Raw genomic sequence first — 23,782 nt, forward strand, 5'->3', positions numbered from 1 at the left:
CGTTTACAAAACCATCCCCTCAAAGTTACACGAAACACCTTTCATGGAAAGTGAAACCAATACTTTATTTTTACACGAACTGTTCACTTCATGTTTTACATATATATAAAATACACAATAAAAGTAGAGAGTAGTATATTAAATATACCCTTGAAGATATCACGTTCTTTGTTCACGAGGTCCTAAAAAATGGACCATGGCAAATATTTTTTTTACAAGGCAACAAACAACCAACAAAATAATAATACTGTACATCTCAGTTTTGTTCCAGGCCTTTTGTTATTTTTTTTGTTTTGGTCACAAATTCCATTATCCTGAAAGTCTTTTAAAAAACTAGTCAACGTACCATTTGTTTTTCAAGCCACATAATTTTAGGTTATCCCCGCCAACACACTTGGAAATAAAGCTTTGTAGAAGTTCTCTCATGAATTTCAAAACTGTTCGAATAATTCAGTTCGAATCTAAGGATAATACAATTTAATAATCCAATAATTTAAATGATGTCACGTTACGTGGTAACCTTCGACGCAAACTGAACGTTAAGTCGATTCTTAACCCTTAAAACTCTACGAGTGACTAGCATCAACTTTCTCCCTACAATATCACCTCTGAATAACACGTTAAGGTCATGAGAATAAAGGAAATGATCACCAACGAAAGAAGCTTTGGATTAGTAAACAAATTCTCCTTGTCAGTACCTTAGGAAATGTTTGAAGAGCAGTATGGAGAATATGCATACTGATTGTAGGGTGTAAAGGGTTAAGATTGCTATCGCTAAAAGGGGTCACAGCATTACTACATCGGTCATACAAAGCAGTCACCCCCACGAGACATCATCAGCATTTGTTCGAGTTCACAGATCCTGGCGTACAGAACTCCCTGTTCCTCCTCTGCTTTGGCTCGCCACCAATTCTCCACCTCTTGCATTTGACGCTGGTGGTGCACCTATGGAAATGACAGTGGAATCAGCATCGACTAATCAGAAAAAAAGGTCAACATCACAAGGAGCCAATAAGGAACCAGAGTAATAAATACACGTAACCGACCTAGTACGCCGGAAAGCGCAGGTGGAAAAGTCGCGAGAGGTGTGACTTTGTATCAGTTTCGCGGAAGGCATAGCGTGAGTGTTCCAGACCACTCAGAAAGCTGCGAATTTAATAAAACCTGCATTCGTTCCTTCCTATTTTTCATCGTAAGTAGGCGATGATGAAAAGAGCTTTAAAAAATCCGCGCACCTGTGTAGCAGCTAAAGTCTCGTGCACTTTATGAGAATTTTCGTCTTCAATCACTGGTTGCGCCTCAATCACTGTGTCTAACACTTCTGCAACAGGTTTTGCTTCTATGATTGTCCCCGAAGAGTGGAGGCCGGCTCTGTTACCAACAGGTCTAGCTTCGATGACTGTCTCCACGGACCCGGTGTCACTGATCTGTGTACGAGAACTTGAGCAAGTTCCACTTGAAGCCAACTGCGAAAAAGGTGCTACAAAAACAAAACAAACAAAAAGTACTTCATAAATAAAAAAAGAGTTATAATCGGACAACAGCAACACCGTACAGCATGAATGTTTCGCGTATTTTGCGGAATGTCGTCTATCAGGCACTACATTTAGTGAATTTTGGCGGAGTTCTTTTTTTTTTTTTAAACCAGCGGATCGAAGTTTACCCGCAAATCCTGTAAAATGTCAAAACCCATCAAACATCCCAGCATGCTTTACAGTAGATAAAATGTCATTTTTGGTAAGGTTTGAATTAAGGTGAATTTAATACTCCGTATACTACACTTGTGCTACTTGTTAAATATACTTACGGGACATCCCTCCACTGTTTTCCAAGTGGTGCATGCAGTCTTCACACGGACTCCTCCCAAGGTGAGGGGAACTCATACTTCGCAAACGACGGATCCCTCGATCAGTAGCACAGTTCTTTCCTAATTCAGGATTACATCGTTCGTTTTGATCGATAAAAGGCATATTGTACCCCGCAGAAATCTGCCCAAGTCTTAATTCCAGTTTACTCAAACCTCCTTTGATTACACCGCGCATTTCTTCCCGTATGTTATTGCTGCTATCTTTTAGGCTTTTACTAACTAAGCGACTGTCCGTGGTGCGTTCATGTTTTTTACTCCTACTCCCTTTCTCTTGTAATTTTTTCTCTTCTTTTAACTGTTCCGTGAGTCTGTTTTCAAGCCGTTGCAATCTGTGTTCGAGTCTTCGCCGAGCGGAGTCGATTTCTGCAGTACACCGCTCTTGCCACGCCTCAAGACGGCTCAGCTGCGTCTGACACGTGCTACAGTGACTTTGGTTACAAGGTGTAGTTTCAAAGTCAGCCTAACGAGCAGAAGGCATCAAGTTTATCAAGTTTGCATCACAGAAAGTTAGCATATACCAAGCCCTCAGTCAGTGGGGGCGAGAGAAAGAGCGTGCGAAAAACAAACAGTGGTGTTTCTTTGCCTGAACCCCGGTATTCTTTCCACGCCCCTATGGATTTTTCGCTTGTTTTCACTGACCAAGAGTGTGGCACAGGCAACACCAAAGGAAGTAGCTCGTCGTTACATTTCTAGATCGAGCAAATAATATTCACAGCGAAACCCGTTTGTGATTTTTAATGGTGGTCTACACGTGGATCTAATTCCTAACGTCGTTCACCTATCGTGTGGCAATAATAGTTTGAGAGTGCTGAACAGGCTGCAAGTACTAGGACAGACTATGCACTTCTTTTTGACATTTTTCTTAGTATTATTAAATTAGAAAAGAGTTCCACCCACAACACACCTACTTTATCATGATCAACTGATTTAGACAATCACCTGAGTAGACCTTCATTAAATGAACGTTTCCAAGACTGTCACTGATTAGAAAGAGAGCCGAAACACAGGTTCCACTGGAGTTTGCATTCAAATTCAATAGTTCTTTGATTATCTATCGCTTTCTATGATCTGGTAGTTGCACCAGTAAAATTAGGAAAACAGAGAAAACTAATGAAGGTAGTGAGGACCGAGCCTAGAGCCAAGTGACTGGAGGCGTGGAAGGGAAAGGTCAATTTTGTTCCCATTATACCCTTCCCACATCTTTTCACCAAATCACTACTTACCCCCAAACGGTGCACAACCTCTTTTCGCTCGTTACTCCTCCCGTGTTCGTCGGTTTTTCTTTTGTGACTCTTGTCCCGTCTGGCTCTATCTTTCTCCTTCTCTTTTTCTATGTGATGTTTCTTTTTCCTATGTTCTCTGTCTCCATCGTCCTTGTCTACATGTGTCTTAAAGTCCTTTTCATCTGAGTCTACGTCCCTCCGATCTCTTTCCCGTCTTGGTTCCGATTTAGATCTGCGTTCTTTGTGTTTCACTTCCTCGCTGCGTCTCTTTTCTCGGGATTTTCTTCGTTTTTCCTGACAAATAGTGCAGTCTGATTCATTTCCATCTTTTTCGTCACGACGTGGATATTTCTTTTCTTTTTCTTTATCTTTCCGTTTTTCTTTCTTTTCCCATTTTTCCCTTTCTTCCTCGTGACCTTTTTTATCTTTCTTATCCTTTTTTCTTTTATCTTTCTTTTCTCTGGTCTCTTCTTGCTCTTCTTTTTCTTTTGACTCTTTTTTCACTTTATGTACACCATTCCCCATCACCTCCCCTCCGGAGGGTGGGAATTTCTCTTTAGGTTTTGTACAGAATAAAGCGTTTTTCAAGTCTGGGTCACTTGCGCTCCTGAACAAGGAGAAAAAACCTTTTTCCTTTTTGGTCTTCTTCTGGGAAAGGCTCTCCTCTAAATCGTCTCTGCTTGGAGCGCTTTCGGAAAGAGAGAACACGTTTAATCCTTCAACTAAGATCTCCAAATAATCTCGTTATTGTCTGATGTACATTTCTTAAAATATTAGTTCTTAGAATTTCTAGGCTTAGGCATCATCCCCATTAAGCTATCAATTCATTCTCGTCTCCTATCCACTGGTAATTCGTTGACAATGTAAAAGAAATGGTAAATAGATCATTCATATAAGTCACTGTGAAGAAGTTGAGAGAAGAAAAAATTCCACGTAAAGTTAACAACCTCCCATGTGTGCCGACCTTTATTCGTCCCATTCGCTCGCGTCCAAACATATCGGCGGAAACTGGGCTATCTGCTCTTGTTTTGAAAGAACTTAAATGAACCAAAACGAAAACCATAAACAAGGTAAACATACACGAGTCTGTGTCATAAAATCTGTTGGCTTAGAAAACAAAAATCCAAGACAAAATATTGACATGGAAGCTTTCGAAAAAAACATACGAAGCACTAACATTCATTTCCATTTTTCTATCGTTCGTCATTTTCAAATTTTATTGCAACTGTTTTGAAACTTGGCGGAAAGTATTAAACCGCGTGTTAAATTTAAATAGCTGTGTTAAACACGACATATCGCTAAAAAGTTTCTTGGCTTAGACTTTGGTCAGGAAAGATTTATCAAACTGATGCCCAACTACTCCTACAAAATGAACCCTCCAAGTAACGTAAATGCCATCGACTGAGGATCTTTTCTGTGGGTGAAAATAGCATAAGAGAGCCTTTTTCGAGACAACTATTTTCTAATGAAAACAGGAGAAAAAGAGACTTTTATTACAAGATATTACCAAGAGAATATAAACTATATATTCTCTTTATATTACTAAGATAACGCTAAAATGATTTATCATTTCCAAATTCGTCATATTCCCATTCAAAGATAACGTTCATTCCTCTGAGAACATTCGATTAAGGAATATCTTATTCTATACGGAAGTCAAGAACGAGTAATGTTTTTCGCTAGTGATCGTTTGCAAATTTCCAAGGGCAAGAAAATTAGCTTTATATATATTTTAAAGAATATTCTTTCTTTGTGTTAATGAATTTGTTTATTAAAAAAAATATTAATCAGAACACCTATTGAGGCAGTGTTATCTTCAGTCACAAGAATGCCACTCTTTCAAAGTTGTTCTAGCAAATTCTTACAGCAGCCAACAAAGCCAGTTTGTAATAACAGTCCAAAGCATCGTCTATGCTTTTACATACGTTATAACAATTGTACCTCGCCTGATGAAGGACAGAGACAGAATTTCTTTCTTCGTTTACATGTAGGCAGTTTAGCCTCAGGCAAAAGGTCATATTGTTTACCAAACCTTTCCAACACTCAATTTTTCTTTTCTTGCAGTTAATAAAACCATAATATCAGTTATACATCTTTTAAGTACCAAAATTATTTCTGATGACACTTCACTACACGGAGCCGTAAGAAACTCAACCTCATTAATTGCAATCCAGACAACATTTTTGTCTAAATTGTACTAGTTGGTTCAACCGTGAAAAAAATTCAGATAAAATCAAGATTTTCATAAGCGGCAATTGATTGGAACTATTGCCCATGTAAATTTCGCGTTTAGAAAATGAGTCCCTTACAATTCTTGTTACCACATGATTCGTCAGTAATAAACTTAGACGATTTTGTAATTAAGAATTGTTGAAAACACCTTGCCTATCTTAGAAAAAGCTCTAGGTAAACTTCATTGATTTAAGTGCCTTTAGGATCAACTGCTTATCTTGGATGGCATTCTCAATATCGGAGACGTTTCTGACTCTTGTGAAAGCAATGTACTGTGAAATCGTGTAGTGTTGATTTCTACTGTGTTTAGTTTGCAAACAGGCGATTGTCGAATGCAATTATCTAAGCGATGAATTGTTCTACGCTAGTGAATTCAAGTGAAGTTTAATGGATTTACTACACATCGGTCTCTAGTGAACACCACCTTCCTTCGACCTGTGAAAAACACTGGCCGAAACACGCAACGAAGAGTAGGGCTAACCTCGTTTCCACATGAAAACGAATTATGCTTACACGACAATAATTTGTGCTAAGGGACTCCCTGAAAGGTAAAGCTGACATAAACAGCGTATATAACCTAACTGGCTACCCAGAAAAACCTAATAACTTTGTTTTAAAAGGAAAGATGCGATGGCAACCCTATAACATTACGTTCCGTCACCAAGAACTTATCGTCTAACCTGCTCAGCGCACATATCCAAGGACTTAGTCCTCCTCTAGACATCCAGTAAACCTTGAAATTGTCGATAGAGTTTATAAACTTAACTGTCGACAAAGAACTGAGCGCTGGTCGACGCTTGAAGAACGTGTTCTACTGAGCGCGAGTGAAAATGGCTGACAAGTGCGACACCTTGTTCTCCTAAAGTGTTTGTCGTGTGAATTCAAAAGAAACGACTTCACACACGAAGGAACAATTTCAACATCTCGACAAAGGACCGCCCACAAAGCTTCCAGTAAATATACTCACAATGGCCATGACGTTCAGCTCGCACAAATGCTAATAACGCGGTTATAACATTCCCTAACACAAACTGGCAGCTTGTGTGACTGAATTTACATTGTCATAGTTTTCAACCCGAAGTTGAATTAACTGGGTCAGATGCTGACTCACAGTCACTTAATGCATATCTCACTCTGTGGTATTAAAGGTAGAGTTGTTAACACATTTTTAACATCTTATTAGGGTTCATTTAATTAAATAAAACCCCAAAACTAGTCAACTCCTTGTTATGGAGGCTTTCAATGGTTTTCATGAGAAAAGCTCTCAAATTGACAGGAACTCAAAGCTACAATTTGCATTTGAACAAAACAAAGGAAAAGCTTTCAGAAACGATTTCAGAGCATTTAAAATCGGAAGCAGTATAATCATTCAACCATCAACGGAAGCCACGATTCTCTGAAGACTTAATCCCTTGTAAATTTTAGAGCAAACAGTTCATTCAATTGTTGACGTCTTGGAAATAAAAATGAAAGTTTCTGTCTTCGCGGGTCACGCTATTTCTTTTCGTCCTCGCTCATCCGAACCTCGTATAATTTTTTTATTCCACAAGACTGTGATCATTCTATAATAAGCTGGAAAAAACCGACCCCTCAGGCAAGTCGCGGTATCTTTCAAGAATCTAGTCTGTAACCCAAATAGATGTTTTAGGCGTTTGCGGTAAAACTCCAATTTCCTGTTTTCAGTAATACAGTTAAGTAAATTGATTATTTATCAAGAAAATCCACGTGTATTTGATTCGAAATGGATTTTTACAGTGAGATGTAAAATCCTTTCCACAGTCTTTATTTCACATCTGTCCTTTGGCGAAACCAAAAATGCTAACGCAGCTGTTCTTTTCGTACTTAAGAGCCTGGAAACGAGAAATTTATGATTCACAGTTGCACGTGTAGTTGCTGGTCTTTTGATTGGCCGGAAACTTGACGAAACAAACCAAAACAAATTCAGAATTGGACAGTGTTTGTTAATTTTCCAGGAGTTAAACCACTGATTCCCACTAAATCGAGGTTATATGGTATCCCCTCTATACCAACCTTTCAGCTTTCTCCTCTTTACCCCGGGAATGCAACCTCTTTGATTCCCGTCGTCCATGATGAAGGCCTGGGTCAGAGCGAGCTTCTTCCTACAATGATAAGGAAAAAGAAAGAAAAAGTAATGCTAATTTCTCCTTGTAAAATACTGGAAAAGACTCAAACCAGCACTAATTTATTGCCTGCCACCTGTTTGCCTATTTAAATTATAACGAGAGCTGTGAAGGTCAAACCTCGTAAAACAATGAAGTACTTCATGAAAAGGATGTCAATCAAATAAGTAAGTCATTTAAGAAGGTTCAAAGGTGCTGTCCATGAATTGTCTGAGGTATGATTGATTGCCGGATTTGCATTACAAGTGATTTCTATTTCAAGAGCTCCATGCCATGTCAACCAGTTATTATTGACGGCAACCATATCGTACAAAATCGTAAGTTAAGCTAGGAACTTCAAGATTCTTATCATTTCATATTATCCTCAAGTGCCTTAAATCAACCGGAAAAGTTAATTCCCGCGAAGTTTTTGACATTTGCTGTCTTAACTTGCAATCAGCAGATCAACACAAACATTAATTTGTAATAGTTTACTGCAAAATCCAACGAAATAGTTGGGAACATTTTTAAAACAGAAAAAAAATGAAAAAACAAAATGACCAAAAAAAACAAAAACCAGTGTAATGGAATGTGTCCTGACTTTTCAGTCATTGCAAAAAATTATTTTCTACCAATCAGGTTAAACAAGAAAAACCCATCGTGAATTGGTCACATGACTTTTCCCGCCGTTGACGCGGCTTGCAAACTCTCGTTTCAAACAGCAACCCCAATTGAACTGAACCACATTTAAATCTAGTTTGGAAGTCTTTTGTTTAAGAAGATTTAAAAAAACAGTAGACAGGAAAAATCTTTGGCGAGGAAAAGGCTAGAGAGACCTCATACCTGTGATTTTAAGCTACTCCTAGAACGAGTCTTACGCGATTTTTTCAAGGATGCTTTCCGCTTCTTGACGAAGTCTCGTTCAATGGAACACATCTCGTCGTACTTAATGGTGAGAATTTTGGATTTTCTCTCCTCTTTTTTCTTCTTGCCCCAAGAAAATCGACTTGAAAAGTCTTGTTTACGTTCTTCTTTCTGTAGGAAGCAAATGATAAATATAGGATATTACAGGGTTGCGAGAAGATATGACATTTTCGTTCCAGCAGCAGAACAAACTAACAAGTGAGCACAGGGAACGAGTGAGGTTTTCTCTTGCCACGAGAACATATAATTCATATCTTTGAACTAACGTCTAATTTTCTTTTTATTATATGAAAAATTTATATACATGATAAAGACTGAAAAGCTTATCAATACAAATCATTTCAAACGACGAAAAACCAAGTTCATTCAGCAAAGTTTTAGAAAGGCGGGAATACCTTACTCAGATCCCGGATATACTGGTCGTACTGACTCAACAAGTGTTTTAGTTTCCGGTAAAACTGTCCCGTCCTTATAATAAATAGATTAATTTGGCGTTGGCCAAACAATTATCCTTAAGAAACATGAATGAACTGCAATTATGCAGACATGCAAGTGAAAATGAGAGCACAAGAATATTACAAAACTACTTTACTCTCTGCGTTTGGACCGTTAACCAACGTTGTAGTAATTTCACTCGACCCTCCTTACATTTGCGTGACACGTGTGAATCAGCTTCAAGACATAAAACTCTGTAAGGAAGGAGACGGTCAATTTTTTTAAAAACGCGACCTCTGTGTCTCTGATCTGATCAACAGACTAACCCTAACCCTCAGTAGATTGTTGCCAGTTTTGCATTCTGGATATTTTGCTTATTTTTAAAAGATATCTGGGTGTTGAAAGAAAACAAAAATATTCAACAAAGCAACTAAAAAAAGGGAGGACCACATTGCTTTCCAATGAAGGGCACTACATCAGACAATAATTCTCTTTTGTGACTCACCTCGGCGTCTCGGCCCTCAGACAATGGTCCTGGTCTCCATAGCTGAGAAGTAGTAGTGTTAATTGTAGAGTCTGTCATACCATTGAAGAGTTCAGACACATCTAAACTATGTGGTCTTCGCTTCTCTTTCCTGTCGTTTTTCAACATCTAGAGGTGAAAATTATAGAACAATCCATTGGTAACTAATCCCGGGTGGAAACCCTTTTTATCTAATTTAGTGACAGACTATGGTTTTCTAAGAAACCAAGCCCAATGCTTGTCTGTATCTCCTAGAAATCTGAGATCCGGTAATTGTGGCTTAATCGACCACTATCACTGCTAGAACTTCCGCATCGGGTAAGCCGCCGGATTCACCGCTGTTTGTAACGCAAATAATTCAAAGAATGGAAGTGTTGTCCATTACTAGTTAAAGGATTTTCAGCCAGAACATTGCGCAATGAGCCCCGATGGATTGAGTCAAACAGTTAACTGATTGCCATTTATCAAAAATTAGTCGTTTAGCCAGCTAACTTTACAGAGAAGACGGCTACGAATTCTTCAAAGATCTAAAATGCATATTAGATTTATTGCAATCAAGATTGTATGTATCGCGTATTTCAACGCGTTGAAAAAGTACCACAATGTTGCCTTCAAATCTCATAAGCACGTCACCCTTATTGTTTGCGTTTTCTATTTTGATAAAATTTTTTAGGAAATAATTCACAGTGGCTACAAGCGGTCTTAGAGTGAACATGCCCTGTTCCCACTTGAAAACCCTTTTAACGCGATGAATGTTCACTTATACTATGTTGCTTACCCTTCGTGTGTCTCCTTTAGTTGGACCTAATAACTTGGCAATTGCTTTGAATCCATTTTGAAGGGCTAACTCCCTGGCAGTATCACCAACCTTATAAGGAGAAGGAAAACATAAACGTAGTGAGCTTACATTCATAAATAACTATGGGATAAGTTTGACTATAAACGTGTACTCATTAAATGGATTATAGCCATAGGTGTGTGAAGTTGACCTCGAGGGTAAAATCCGAATAGATTTAAGGGGAAGTATGCAAAATGATACAGCCATGTAATGTGTCGAGACCTAGTTTTAGAAAATTGAAGTAAGTATAAACAGAGAACTTGAAAAATTTATATTTTTACTCCTGTCTCCTTAGGGTTGGACCCCGAAACGAACCAGAAGATTCTAAGGGTGCTCGTGTTGCTTGTCAGAATACAGATAAGGGCGACGTGACACGGACAGGACACTTGATGTTAACCGATTTCCAATGTAAGTACCACACAATGGTGAATTATCATATTAACCACTGGAATGATGTCAAATGAAGACAATTTTCAAAGGCATAATGAAACTTACAGACATTTGAGGAAATGACTAGTGTTTCCAGAAAAATTCTTGGAACTGACGTCTTCCTCAAACAAGCAGCGTGAATTAAGAATCAACTAGACGATTATCATCTAGTTGCGACAAAATGCAAAGGTTAGAAACTAAATCTTGTTAAATGCGGAAGGCTTCCACGATATTCTCTTAAATGAAACTTCCTTCCTTACTTCAAATTTCACCTTTTAATGTGTGCTGGCAGAAAAGCGACAGTCAGAAATTAAACAACAAAAAGATAACGATGGCAAATCCTATCACTGTAAATGAAATGAATCAAATCGGATTACCTAAAATTTGCCCATTTAAATTGTAAAGGATTTGTGAACACCAACCATCTTGAGCCCCTTTCTTCGGCGGTAACGACAAGGAAATACTTCTTAAAACTGAGATGAACCAATTCTAGACACAGAGTTTATTTTTCGATATTACTAATAAAAATGTTCAAAGTAAGCCGTAGCTGAATGGCTTACAGGAGGTGAAAGACTCTGTCAATGACAGTTCCGTTTTTTGTCGCCAGTGTTCAGCTGCAAATTTTGATCTCGTCAGTTCTGGTTGCATTGCAAGCCATTTCAGAAGAACAGTCGACGCTCTTCTTCAAAGAAATCGTTTACATCGAACACATCTCCTCTCAAATCTCATTAGATCGCTTTTAGTCACTTCTCCCACTCCAATTCTCCTCTGATTTTTACCTCAAGAGACCATTTCTAACTATCATCAGGTTTTCCAATTGCTTACATTATTTTTGACAGTAGTGGAACTTCCTGCATTCAGCAACATTTCGATGAGTTTTTCGTGTCCCATACTGGCAGCAATATGCAGGGGGGTGTTACCATCCTGGTTAAAAAAAGGAATTACAATTACAACGAATGATTTCTTATTGTCCTCTTCCTCTATTTCCTGTCACCGCATGCAATATTCTACAAATTGAAATTCCCCTCCAAAAATATAGCAAAATTGTACTCTAACTAGCTATCTCAGGGGGAATTCACGCATATGGTATTGGCAGTAAATAATAACGTAATGTAACGGGTGCTGGCGAACAAGAGGTCGGCCGGAGACGCATAGAGCGCGAAAAAGGCAAGATAACGTGTGTTGACAAGGAGAATGGTCAGTCGGCCTTTTTTCCTTTCCTCTGGCGAGGTATATCGAGTTTTAGTGAAGGACAATTGGAAAAAGATAGCAAATAAATCAACAAACCGAACAACATTAAACGTATTAAATCCCGTGCTTAATATTCCCGCACGCATCTAGTCAGCGCTTTCTGTGCAGGCGAACCAACAAAGAATAATCGTCTCTTGTTGAATGACACAGTTATAGAACCGACGGTTACATTGTCATTTACATTATTTTGTTCAGAGATGTTGAGCTCAGTGGCCAAAAGTGCTTTACAGACTTCATCGTGTCCATAGCGAACCGCAATGTGCAGAGGGGTGTCACCATACTAAAAAGGAAAAATGAGCAAAGCGAACTAATTAAACAAAAAGAAACCCAAATCACAAATAATTGTTTGCTCAAAACATAAGATGTTTAATACTATCCTTCAAACTTAGAGAAAAAAGTCGGTGGATTTTGTGTCAAGGACGAACAACCATTTTGTCGGAGAAGCCCTTTTTACTTCAGGACCATCATTACACACAATCTAATTTACACTCTAAAATCATGTCCTTACACTTATTCTCTTCGTTGAAAAGGTCAGGTAAGTTTCAATTCACATAGGGTCTTAAAGAGATATAAAGTCCCAGAGAATTTGTATAGTATTACATTGTCACTATATAACATGATTTTCACTATATTAACATGACTAAGTCAAGTATTATTTGTCAAGAACACAATAACCACTTACATTATTCTTTACAAGTGCATTGCAACCTCCATCTAATAAAACTTGCAAAGTTTTACAGTGACAGTTTTGTGCAGCAAGATGTAGGCTGGTATAACCAGTCTGAAAGCAGAGAAAAGGAATGAAAATCTATGTTACAAATTTAATGAAACTTCTTATTCTTAGATTCTCGGTGACACTCATTGCCAGCTATTACTGTGTCTGATTGGGTTTGTTCAAGGTCACTCAAAAGAGTTGTTTGTTTGTTGCAAACTTCAGGGTTTCAGTTTAGTTAAATGAATCATTTTGTATCTCTCAGGGTATTATAAAAGGAAAATCCTAAATCTGTTGACTTACCCGGTTATGAATATTTATGTTGCACTTTCCTGCCACTAAAAGCTCAACACATTTACTATAACCATTCCAGGCTGCCTCATGAAGAGCTGTATTTCCATTCTAAGAAATAATCATATGGAAATCCTCCAAAATGAATTAATCAACAGGGTTTTTCTAAAACGTATGACTGAAGTCTACACCAATAAAATACAACAAGAATATAGAAACAAAAACAAGGAAATACTTAAACTTAAATCTTTGTACACAAGAACTGTGAACAGTACAAAACATAATCTAACTTTACCTCATCTTTCTGATCAATCAAGCAACCAGCCTTTAATAAAATGTGGACAACATCTGTATGGCCATGAATAATGGCACGATGAAGAGCAGTCATTCCATTCTACCACATACAAATTTAGACATCAAAACCAATGTAAAAGAATTTCTCAATGAAGGCACAAAAACAAGTGGAATTTTATGGTATTCAAGATTTTTGTGCAAAGTCAAAAGTCTTCAAGAGCAAGTGGACAACAGTACAATTTTCCACTCAAGAAAGCTTCTTGAATAAACAAGAAATACATTTCAAGATTCCTCTACCTCATCTGTTACATCCAGGTCAGCTCCTGCCTCTACAAGGGCCTTCACAGCTACTGCCTGGCCTTTGTAAGCAGCATAATGGAGAGGAGTCTTACCATTCTGGAAAAAAATCATAAAAAGTACAACATGGTAAATAAAGAAAAATATAATATCCAAAACTGCAATGATTCTGTCCATATTAGGCAGCAATCACATGAACTATCATAGCACTTAGTCCATATTAGGCAGCAATCACATGAACTTATCATAGCAGTTTCCCTTTAAATAGGAGTTTAGATCTCATAAGGTAAGTTAAGTGAAGAAACCTCACAAATCTGACAATTGAAACAATGTCTTTTGTGTCAAATTTACAACTGAAATTGTCACAGCCTACTATGATCAATCTTAATCAAGAGCAGTAAGTAATAGCCATATGTCTTACACAGATTACATAACCAGATGTTGGGGAGGAAGAAAACTTCCTTGTTTAGCCTAAGAAGTTTTGTGTTGCACAATAGGTTTTGGGGTCTTGAATCGGGGTGTCTTAATGCAACAAAAGCCTTGAAAAGGGTGTGAACTTGGTGATGTGCCATCCAACACTGTCTAAATATAAGAAAGGTGGCTCTACTATCAGGTGATATACTACAATCCATATGTGCTTTGTTGTCTTAAACAATAGGTAGGGGTCAAATTTTTTTTGGACAGACTCAGGGTTTTAAGAACTCAGTGGCACCTATGATATGCATCCAGCCCTTTGGGCTGTACGTATAAAAGGACTAAACATTAAGGGTTTCCCAATGGAATGTGACACCATGAGATTACAGTAAGACCCTTCATGAATGCATCCCATCTAAACTCCTCCTTCGATTACCTCATACTTCAAAATACCAAAAAAAAAAAAATCTTGTCACCTTGTCTATTCTGGAATTGACATCAACACCCAGGGCAACAAGCCGTGAGATTTCTGATATTTTATTGAGCTTGACAGCAATGAGAAGTTGATCACCAGCATTGCTCTTTTTGAACATTCGTAGAACGTTAGAGCCACACAATGTTAATCATTCAGTACATCACAAGTTCAGCCAATGGAGTTAAAGTCTCAGAATGTTGTTCACCTACAAAATTGATTTATTTTCCAAAAATTAATATTAGTCATTAACTATTGTCCTCCAAAAGCAAACACTTTTTCTTTTTGACATACTGGTAACATAAAACAAGGACAAAGTTGAACAAAAATCATTGGATGGACCCTATTTTTTCTTAAAATTTATACTGGTATCTCTGCACTTCTACCCTGGATTGAGAAGCCCAAACAGTTATGCTTCCTACGTGATTTTTACGAGTAGCCATTTAAGCACAATTTAAAGTTTGTGAAAAACTACTAAGATTTGTTTACTCAAACTAATGCCTGATATAATTTGATTAAATGTAATTAACAAACATTTAATTTTAAGTTTCTGCACTCAATTTCACCATTTTACACAGAGTTTGAACTTTCCTCACTGTTTGGAATGATTGGAGTGCCCTCGCCCAATTGGTGTGCTGAAAGCGTTGTATGTGTATCACAACAGACACCATAACACGCACACAGGTTTGCTCCGTTTGATCAGAGAAACCATTGAACGGAATCCATGCTCACTTTGCATAATAAGAAAGAATTAAAATTATCTCTTTAAACTTGCAGTGTTACACGAGATAATATATATCTCCCGATTTCAGTCTGAAGCATCTGGTTTGAGTTATCAAGAGGTCTGATAGGATCACAGTGCTTGACTGAAAAAGAAAGATTTGAGAGACCGAAGTATCAAAACAATTACATTCAAGAGTACTTAAGAATATATTGCCAGAGCACTACTAGACTGGAGACAAGGAAATTAACCAATTTTGACCCACAAATCTGGGTTACAATATGCGCAAAAGCTTCGTTATCTAAACAGCCCAATTTAATATGATGTCACTTGATAGTTAAAGGTGCTAATTTTCATACAGTATGTGTTGCTGAATGGTACACTCACTAAATCATCACAATCGATTACAAGTTTTCTAAACACCACATTGCCTCATTACAAGGTACGAAACGATAATAAGGAAGGAAAACTGTTGGCGATCACACCATTGATATCCTTATCGTACAAAGCACCAAAGCATAAATTTAACATTCGAACGATTTGCCGCAATTGGGTCAAGTTTCACGCATGCATAAAATTTTGAAGATTTTATCTTCAATTGGCGGTAGATATAAAAAACTATAAGGTACTCGTAACAGTTCCGACATATACTTGTATCGGTGAAATGAAATTTTCAAATAAACCTGACTTCAATTGCTCAATTCCACAACGGAATTCATCGTAAAGCGAGCACATTGCCTTGATCATTTATGACCAGAGGACAAAAGCAAATTCTAACATGGTTCTTTGTAACTGATCTCATTGCGTTGAAAGGTTCTCAAAGACATACCATCATACCCTTAGGACTATAAGCAAACGCGTTAAATTTTTACTACGGTAATATAAACTAACAATAAATAGTATAAATGTTGTCACTGCTAATAGCCCATGGTTTATGACGTGTTTTCAAAAGCGAAAACGATTAAGTGTTCACCAAGTATCACCGACATTAACGAAACAACGCAGAAGATCACAGAGAAAGTCTAAAGATGGTCGTACTGAGGATAACGCACGAATTATATAATGTTATTGAGCGATAAAACAAATCGGGATCAAAAATTGCAATGGCTTAACATTTATGACATTCCAATATCAAAGAAATGGATTCGAGAGCTTTATTTGCGTTTAATTCTAGTGAAGCTTACTGTGTGTAAACATTAGGCAGAGTCACTTGAGTATTCGAAAATTGTCCACAAACTCATTGTCGACACAATAAATTGATGCAGTCTAACCACATTATTTGATTGAAAGTCGTTGTCAAGTAATAACAAGTTCCCATAAATCAATCCGTTCAATGTAAACATCTCAGAGAAAAACATACAAAAGTAAGCATGCTTACCGGCCGAGCACCAAAGGTGTTTTGTTGTCTTGCTATGTAATGCACTAAAAGAGCATTTCTCTTTCGTCGAAAAATTAATAAAAAAGACACAAACGTTCGTTACGTCCCGTGCAGTACACACTGTACAGTACACTGCACGCAGACAATAGGTGAAAATTATCAAACACAATCGACGATAACTTCGACAGCCCACCAAAGGTGAACAAGACAAACAGAGCGGAAACCACAAGGTTTGTCGCAAAATCAAAGCAACGTAGCGTGACCAAAGCAGAATGCGTGATCCTCTAGCCTTGTCACGCACATAACGCAGTGAGTAATTGTCGGCTGGCTGAGGACTGAGGATTGTCCATAGAGGAAAATTATTCCGTCGAAGCAGCATGTATGGTAAACAGGGTCTCCTGAAATGCTCAGAAAGTAGACAGTAGCCGAAATAGAGGAAATAGTAAATTTAGAACAATTTGTTTGGAGCCTACAGGGTTTTTTGAACTGAGAAACAGTCGATACATTGCGAGAGCCTGAGCAGTAGAGCTTCAGATCTGAAAAGGGTTTCTGCGGAATTTGTGCCTCCAAATATCCTGATTATGTGAAATAATTGGATTCGTAAATTTTAGCATACTGATTTCGGTGGTCGGTTCGACCTCATCCAATTTTGACATTACTGAGAATGCAGTGAATTGAAGAATTATTTTGATTCAAGATAACATATTGGGACCAATTACTTTCCCTTGTAAACGTTTTAGTCCCTCCCCCACAGGAGAAACAGCTCAGGTTACGAATTAAATTTTCAAAAGGAAAGGAGACGCTGTTATCCATGTCACAAGAATGACTCATCCCCGTGATCATCCCTTTCCTTCTCATTGGTTGGGGAAGTTTTCTTCCTATATTTGTGTTCTCGTTTCTGAGCGCGCCGTTGAAGTGACGAATCTGATTGGCTACTTACAGCACGCGCGATAGCCTCGTTTTGTTTCGTCACAAAGCAAAGTTGTTTCCTACAGGAAAGCGCATCTGTTTGTTTCATTAAGGCACTAATTTTTTTTCGTTGGAACGGCTAAAATGGGACACGCTTGGAGTTCCTTTCACTCGAAAAGAAAGGAGAGAGCTGATTATAAAAGGTGAGTTTATTTTTGTTAGGGACTTTTTTCAGTCCGTATCAAAATTCATTGTTTTGTGTCTTTTTGGCAAAAAGACGCAAAACAATGAATTTTGATATAACTGACATGACAGCAATTCTATCGGCGTTCATGTTAGTATCAGATCAAGCAACCATGTTCAGGTGATGTGCTCTTGATCAGATAGTATTTTTCTGTATGATATCTTCCATTTCGTGCAAGTATGATTATGATGGGATGTTTCTTCAAGAAAGTCGTCTAAAAGATGGGAGGAAAACTGCGCAAGTAATGAAGAGTCGAAAGCAATTCATTCCCTCTGTAAATTGAAGAACGTCTTAATATGATAGCAGCACTGAAACCCCACAACCTTTTAGGCATAGCATCATTACTGCTGAAAGGTTCTCAAATGCAGTTTACGGTAAATAATGTGTTCTCAAAACTAAAACTTTGATTTTCGGCTACAGGCAATACCCTTTCAAAGTTTAAACTGTACATGCGTCACCTTCTGGACCATTACGCTTAGCTGTGATTGGCTGAAATTCATTATCAAATCATTTGATAAAACCAAATTATCTTGAAATTCAACAATCGTGACTGGCGTAGACTATACGAGCAGTCTTTTCTATTCGGCGAAGTCCGTCGCGCGAGTCCAAAAATATCAGCGAAAAAAATTGATGTCGATGCGCTGCTGGAACTGTATTCACTGATTTTCTTTTTGGACTCCCGCGACAGACTTTAACCAAAATGAAAGGACTGCTCGCAGTCTGTGTATGATTGGCGCACTTAGCAGACGTATTTCCATAGCGGCCTGCTGTTGCACAGCTCTCTTGATGTTCTGTTTCTCGATCGTCAGCATCCATGCTTGTGGGATTTTTATTCCACTGTCCTTGTTGGTGTTGTTGGTAAAGCCTTCCGTAGGTCGCCTATTTTACCTTTAGAGTGTAACTGTGGCGATCACGAACAAAATCTCGCCTCTTCCCACAACAGACGGCCGGTGTCCGTTGATGTAATTGTGTTCTGAAAATCGCGGCAGAGGTCTATGTCCTAATGAGATGAAAACGTAAATTGACCACCGTTAAGAGTTTAAAGGCTGACGTTTTCGAGTGTTGGCCCTTCGTCAGAGCTCTGACGAAGGGCTAACGCTCGAAACATCAGCCTTTAAACTCTTAACGGTGGCCAATTTATGTTTTCAACTCATTTGATAACACTAAAGCACCTTGTTACACTCTCCCACCGACACAGCACCACAGTTTCTTTAGAAACTTACACCCTTTATTCATGTGCCCTAGTGAGTTGGATATCTCAGTCATGCCTATTGATTCTCTCCAGCATAGGTTTGCCAGTTTCCCCAATGTAAACTTTACCTCACTCAGAAGGAATTCTGTGCACCACTCCGTCTTATTGAGCCGGGTCAACAGCGTCTTTAAGCAGTACTCAATACTTAATGCAATCTTAACGTAGTCTACGACTTGAAAACAGCGCCTATAGCTTGTTGTTGTAAAACCACAGTGAATTTTAACTTGGTGGCCCGTCTCGCAGTGAGTGGTCCGTTTCTTGATATTTCTTACTCTTTGCAAGAGGAAGTAAGAATTTACATTCGAAGCGTAGGCTTTCTGTGTACGCCGGTAGTGAGGCGTCCGTTCGGTCCGGTTCTCTTGTAACTGCGGTGTTAAGGATGGCGATTGAGCCCACTGTTCTCTACCTCCACGGTTAAACGAATGGAAGATAATTGTTATCCAGATGCTTCTAGTTTAACTGAATAGCCTTCATGCTTTTCGCTATCCTTGTAACCCAAAGTGTCGTCTTCGAAGCGTTTTCGGCAGATACTAACTAGGCTTATAGGATGATATATTTATTGTCTGTTCTTCAAAACACTCTCGGTTCTTCTTTTAGATTACTTTCTCAAATATTATTCTTAATCATATTTACCCTCAATATTGCTCTTCATGATCAAGAATTTCTCTGAATTTCTTGAGAATTTTGGTGGGAAGAAAATCTCCTTTATTTATTGGGCAGCTCCAACAAAAAGATTCATTTCTTAGCTTCTCCTCTCCCCTCGTGACTTCTATTGTTTCAGTTCTAAAGGGCGCATTTTGTTTACTGAAACAGGAGGTTAAGGAAGAGGCTACAGGAAGCTGAGGAATACATTGATGTTCTTCAGACACAGCATCAGCTTGTGAGCAAGTAAGCATTTTAGAAATAACGGCCCCTCGAATAATAAGGTTATAAATGGAAAATATAATAGTACCACGGCCAAGGATGATTGTGTAGAAGATTGTTAAAGTTTCGAAAATCATTTAAAAGGCTTTCACGAACAAGAAAGTCCAAAGTAGTTTCGGATTCCTAATGCTACTCTCTTGAATTTGACGTAGTTTACTGGATCAGCAACGAATACCTTTCCCATACTCGATGCCACTGACATGGAAAGCCTACATGGAGAACAAAACAGCTAAGATGGAGGAAGAAATTCGGTCGTTGAAGAAAGAAAGTTTATTAAAGAAAATTGCACTGGATACTACAGAGGAAAGATGCAATGAGCAAAACGATGAAGTGAGGTAAATAAGTTCTCTTGTCGTATGGACCACGATGTTAAATTACTTTGAAACTCAAGTCTTTTAGCTGATGGAGTATCTCCTCGAATAGAAGTAAAGAGAATTGCTACACTCGAAGCTTTACTGACAGAACGGTCGCAGCGGCACCGGGAGGAAGTGGCGTCAACCCTTTCACTCCCAAATGCCAATCAGTTATTCTCCTTATTGTCTATGTTAGTTTGGAGAATAAGGTATTGGATCACTTAGTGATCCCCTAATTGATACTATTCTGTATTCTCGTTACTTGTCTGCTTGATGTTTCATTTATATTTTGAGGAGAAATTCTATGTTGGTCACTCATGGGAGTAAAAGGGTTAATGGGGAGGAAGGGTCGAGATGGGCTGCCTGTTTTCTGGGGAATATTTCAACATGTTCAGCATTTTTGAGTATAAATATTTATCGAAGCACATGGATCGATAAGACCGGGACACCCAAAAATAGATGCTTAGAAGAGAACTGAAAAAAACATACGATAAAGAGTTTGGTGCAGTGAGGACAACGTTTGATCAACACTCGCTTTTTTTTTTCCTTTTTTTTTTCAAATCAGGGGAGATAAAAGCTCCTACTAATGGGCTATCGGATTATTTTATTTGCATTGTAGCCCAGTAAGTCTGTTAATCATCCCAATTAAGATGAAATTAGTATTATTTTGGCCTGCGGATAAAATATAAGTACTATTAAAGAGATGATCATTACAGGTGATTTGCAATCAACGAAATTACAGAAAAGAAGCCTGAGAAATCCAGGCTTCGACGGCATTCAAAAACGTGCATCCCAATGCAGTTACTAGATACTCCCAAGTACTAGGTTTCCGGCGTAACTCAGTTGGTAGTGGTGCCCTTATAGTACTATTAGTATAATTACTCCGGGCCGCGTTGTTCAAAGCTGGGTTAAGATATCCCAGGGTTAGTGTGAAATCTAGTTTCAGATCTGAAGCCTTAAAAGAATATTCATTGAAATTATTTTTGTCTACAATTTAATGCTTGGATGCTCCAAAAATAATAAAGGAAATTATCTGAAAAGGTTTTTGAAGAAAGAAATAAAGAAACCCAGATTAAAGATTAACCCTGGGTTAGCGCCAATCGTCCTCCGAACAACTGGGCCGGTGATTATAAAGAAGCGCGCGCCCTGAGTGGTCGAGAATTGCGTCATATCAGGCTAAATCGCGCTCTAATCGCCTCGCGCGAGGTGAATCTAGCAGGGGCGTTAAATTTCACAATGGTTGCCTTGCGTTTTGTCAGTGTCACCGGGGAAGGGATAAACGTGATGGAGGAAAATTCAATACTGATGAGCACAAACGATGCTACTACGTTTGGCCTAACACTTTCCAAAAGAAAGTTATGAAGTTTTTGCTCACTGCTTTCAATAAACCTGTTAAATTGAGAGACTGGCTGCTTATCTCAATACGAGTAAACAAAACAATTGTAAAAGAATGGTTCAAACAACAAAACGAATTCACAACAGAATTCGAAGCACCTTAGCAATTATACTAAAACAATTATTCACCTCAGGGTCAGTGAATATTGTTGAATAATCCCCGAGACGAAGTCGAAGTGATTATTCAACAATATTCAATGAGCCTGAGCCGAATAATTGTTGAATGTTAGTCAGATACACGGGGTAATAACGTCAGAAGGGAATACAAAAAATGGCTTGTGGTCCTAGCGAGAGTTTGGTCAGATTGATGAGGAAAAACAAACGACTGGGTCTTCAAACACCTTTTGTCGGAGCAGTGGTGGGTTGGTTCTACTGGAAGAGAACTATTAGGTCTGCTTTCCTAGAATAGTCTAAGTAAGAAAGATCGATCAAAGTACGTAAGAAAACTCGTTCCATTCTTTTCTCTAGTTGAAGGCCTTTTATTTGAGTGTCACACAAAGAGCATTTCACAATGTTTTGTCTCATAACAATCCCTCGAGATAATTTATCACCGAGTCGTTACAAAAGGATAAAGCGCGGCAACTTTTTTCCTTTACAGACAACTAGAGGAGGACGAAATTAACCTTCGGAGACAGACTTCAGATGTTCTGAGAGAGTTCTGGGATTTAAAAATAAAACGGGAAGCCGATCAGTTCTCTCTGTTTCAAAAGAATGACCCACCGGACAATTTTTCTGTTACCTCACTTCCAAATCTTTATTTCACGGACTTATGATACGAACAATCTAGGGCTAGAATGATTTTACTCAGTCTAAACTCCCATTCCAACCACTTCTTTATTCTGACGAACATTATGGTAAAACAAGAGATCCTTTCTTAACTCTCCCTTGTATGACCAGAGCGCTTGTTTGATTAAACACTCTAAAGAAATTTTTAAAGATTTTCACAACATTAAACGAACCCGTATAGTATCAAAAGCGATGAAATTCAATTGTCTTCATTGTCATTTCTGGTGGCGCAAAACTCGTGATGTGCCAATCTCCACCATTTCCAAAATCAAGAACTTATTCTTAAGTTGGATATTTCATGTCGATAGTGTCACTCTTTGTTAGTTTTAATATTTTTTATGTCCAGCAAGCCTGGAATTCAGATCATATGTAAAAGATAGAAAAGCTACCCTTTAATCAGGGATAAACCCCTGAAATCCCAGGGAGCCTTGTGGAAAACCCTTTCACCTTCTTATCCGGCAAAAATTGTATGTCTTGCCTCCTTTATTATTACTTTTAACCCTTTAACTCCCAAGATCTGATTGTCAGTTCTCCTCTGTAGCTATTACACATTTCCTTGTAAATGAGTCACAAGAATTTGGTGTTAGGTCAAGATAACAGTTGTCAGGTTCATGTTCCTCCCACCTTTTCGTCCCCTCCAATGACTTGCTTCAATGGTAATGGACTCCTGCTTGCTTACACTCCTTTTGACGTTGGCTGTGAGGATTTTGTGGCCCATGTATATCGGGAAACTAAAAAGCTCTTTTTTTTTGGTATCGTCTTTGTACCACGACGAATAGCAAAGGCATTTCATGCAGTCATGCAAAGAGACATCTGATAATTACCTCTGTATCATACTGTAAGTTCATAGAAACACCAGCTGTGGCTGGTGTCATCTAAAACTCAACTGTCCTTTACTCAATTTTCTTTTTTCGAAAATTATCAGTTCATTATCAGCCATAAACTAAGAAGAAGCTGAGTAAGGAAATTTCGCGATAACGATAGCAACTGTTTTCACAGCTGTTCGAGCTGAGTTCCTTGTGCACCAGCAGAAGCCTACACAACATAAAGGCAGAACCGTTGATTGAACAGTGTAATAAACATCGGAATGGTTTGTATTTTGTAGAAGATAGGAAAGACATCTATACCAATAATAAATCACGGTGTTTTTCGAATTCTTCGAAGATGTTTCTACCACACTAGTAACAGTGTGGGTATTTTTACTGAGTTTGTTCTGATTATCTGTCCTAATTTAGAATGCCTATGCTCGCACTGGTCAATCTCCTCTTAATTGTCAATGCACTCGTGCTAAACTGAGGTACAGTCAGCCTCAGCCAGGTGAAGAAGTGAAGATTCTACAATTCAGTTTATCAGCAGTTAACGACTTTATCTTCAAAATTTACCCTTTTTTCATTAGTGTCAATAACTACAACAGATTTCATTTCCTCGCGCTTTTTCCCGCCACACGCGTGAGTGCTATCTTTCTTTGGGACTAGGTTACAAGGGTGATTTTAATCTG

The 23,782-nt window shown here is 38.3% G+C and overlaps 2 protein-coding genes across 5 annotated transcripts; one reads left to right on the top strand and one right to left on the bottom strand.

The window, feature by feature from the left end:
* Positions 1-72: 72 nt before the first annotated feature.
* LOC131779202 (uncharacterized) lies at positions 73-16,624 on the bottom strand. 2 transcript variants are annotated; one of them, XM_059095734.2, is made up of 17 exons: positions 16,422-16,624; positions 14,889-15,053; positions 14,327-14,530; positions 13,437-13,535; positions 13,141-13,239; positions 12,858-12,956; positions 12,525-12,623; positions 12,024-12,122; positions 11,417-11,515; positions 10,103-10,192; positions 9,307-9,453; positions 8,286-8,477; positions 7,354-7,442; positions 3,091-3,778; positions 1,808-2,327; positions 1,236-1,480; positions 73-945 (listed from the first exon to the last, which is right to left on the bottom strand). In XM_059095734.2, the coding sequence occupies exons 3-17, from the start codon at positions 14,441-14,443 to the stop codon at positions 805-807; spliced, it is 2,823 nt and encodes a 940-aa protein (XP_058951717.2). In that variant the 5' UTR covers positions 14,444-14,530; positions 14,889-15,053; positions 16,422-16,624; the 3' UTR covers positions 73-804. The 2 variants fall into 2 exon arrangements, with proteins under 2 accessions (XP_058951717.2, XP_058951710.2); XM_059095727.2 differs by lacking the exon at positions 14,889-15,053.
* Positions 8,258-22,271, top strand: LOC131779299 (uncharacterized). Of its 3 annotated transcripts, XM_059095836.2 has the most exons (6): positions 8,261-8,394; positions 8,484-8,564; positions 10,458-10,570; positions 19,640-19,714; positions 19,903-20,085; positions 22,097-22,271. In XM_059095836.2, coding segments are annotated over exons 3-6 (435 nt in total). In that variant the 5' UTR covers positions 8,261-8,394; positions 8,484-8,564; positions 10,458-10,568. The 3 variants fall into 3 exon arrangements, 1 of the variants encoding a protein (XP_058951819.2); XR_010718891.1 differs by lacking the exons at positions 19,640-19,714; positions 19,903-20,085; positions 22,097-22,271 and adding an exon at positions 13,163-13,525; XR_010718892.1 differs by lacking the exons at positions 8,484-8,564; positions 19,640-19,714; positions 19,903-20,085; positions 22,097-22,271 and adding an exon at positions 13,163-13,525 and having other exon boundaries at positions 8,258-8,394.
* Positions 22,272-23,782: the final 1,511 nt, after the last annotated feature.

This window comes from Pocillopora verrucosa, chromosome 9 (genome assembly GCF_036669915.1).
Source record: "Pocillopora verrucosa isolate sample1 chromosome 9, ASM3666991v2, whole genome shotgun sequence".
Lineage (NCBI taxonomy): Eukaryota > Metazoa > Cnidaria > Anthozoa > Scleractinia > Pocilloporidae > Pocillopora > Pocillopora verrucosa.

Bases quoted from the DNA above. Each gene is read 5' to 3' on its own strand.
- LOC131779299 (XM_059095836.2), top strand. The intron at 19,715-19,902 runs GTAAGCATTTTA...AATTTGACGTAG, and splicing joins CAGCATCAGCTTGTGAGCAA to TTTACTGGATCAGCAACGAA. The intron at 20,086-22,096 runs GTAAATAAGTTC...TTTCCTTTACAG, and splicing joins GAGCAAAACGATGAAGTGAG to ACAACTAGAGGAGGACGAAA.
- LOC131779202 (XM_059095727.2), bottom strand. From the start codon at position 14,443: ATGTTCAAAAAGAGCAATGCTGGTGATCAACTTCTCATTGCTGTCAAG. The intron at 8,478-9,306 runs GTGAGTCACAAA...TGCTTCCTACAG, and splicing joins CTGAGGGCCGAGACGCCGAG to AAAGAAGAACGTAAACAAGA. The intron at 2,328-3,090 runs GTAAGTAGTGAT...TCTGCTCGTTAG, and splicing joins AGGTTGTGCACCGTTTGGGG to GCTGACTTTGAAACTACACC.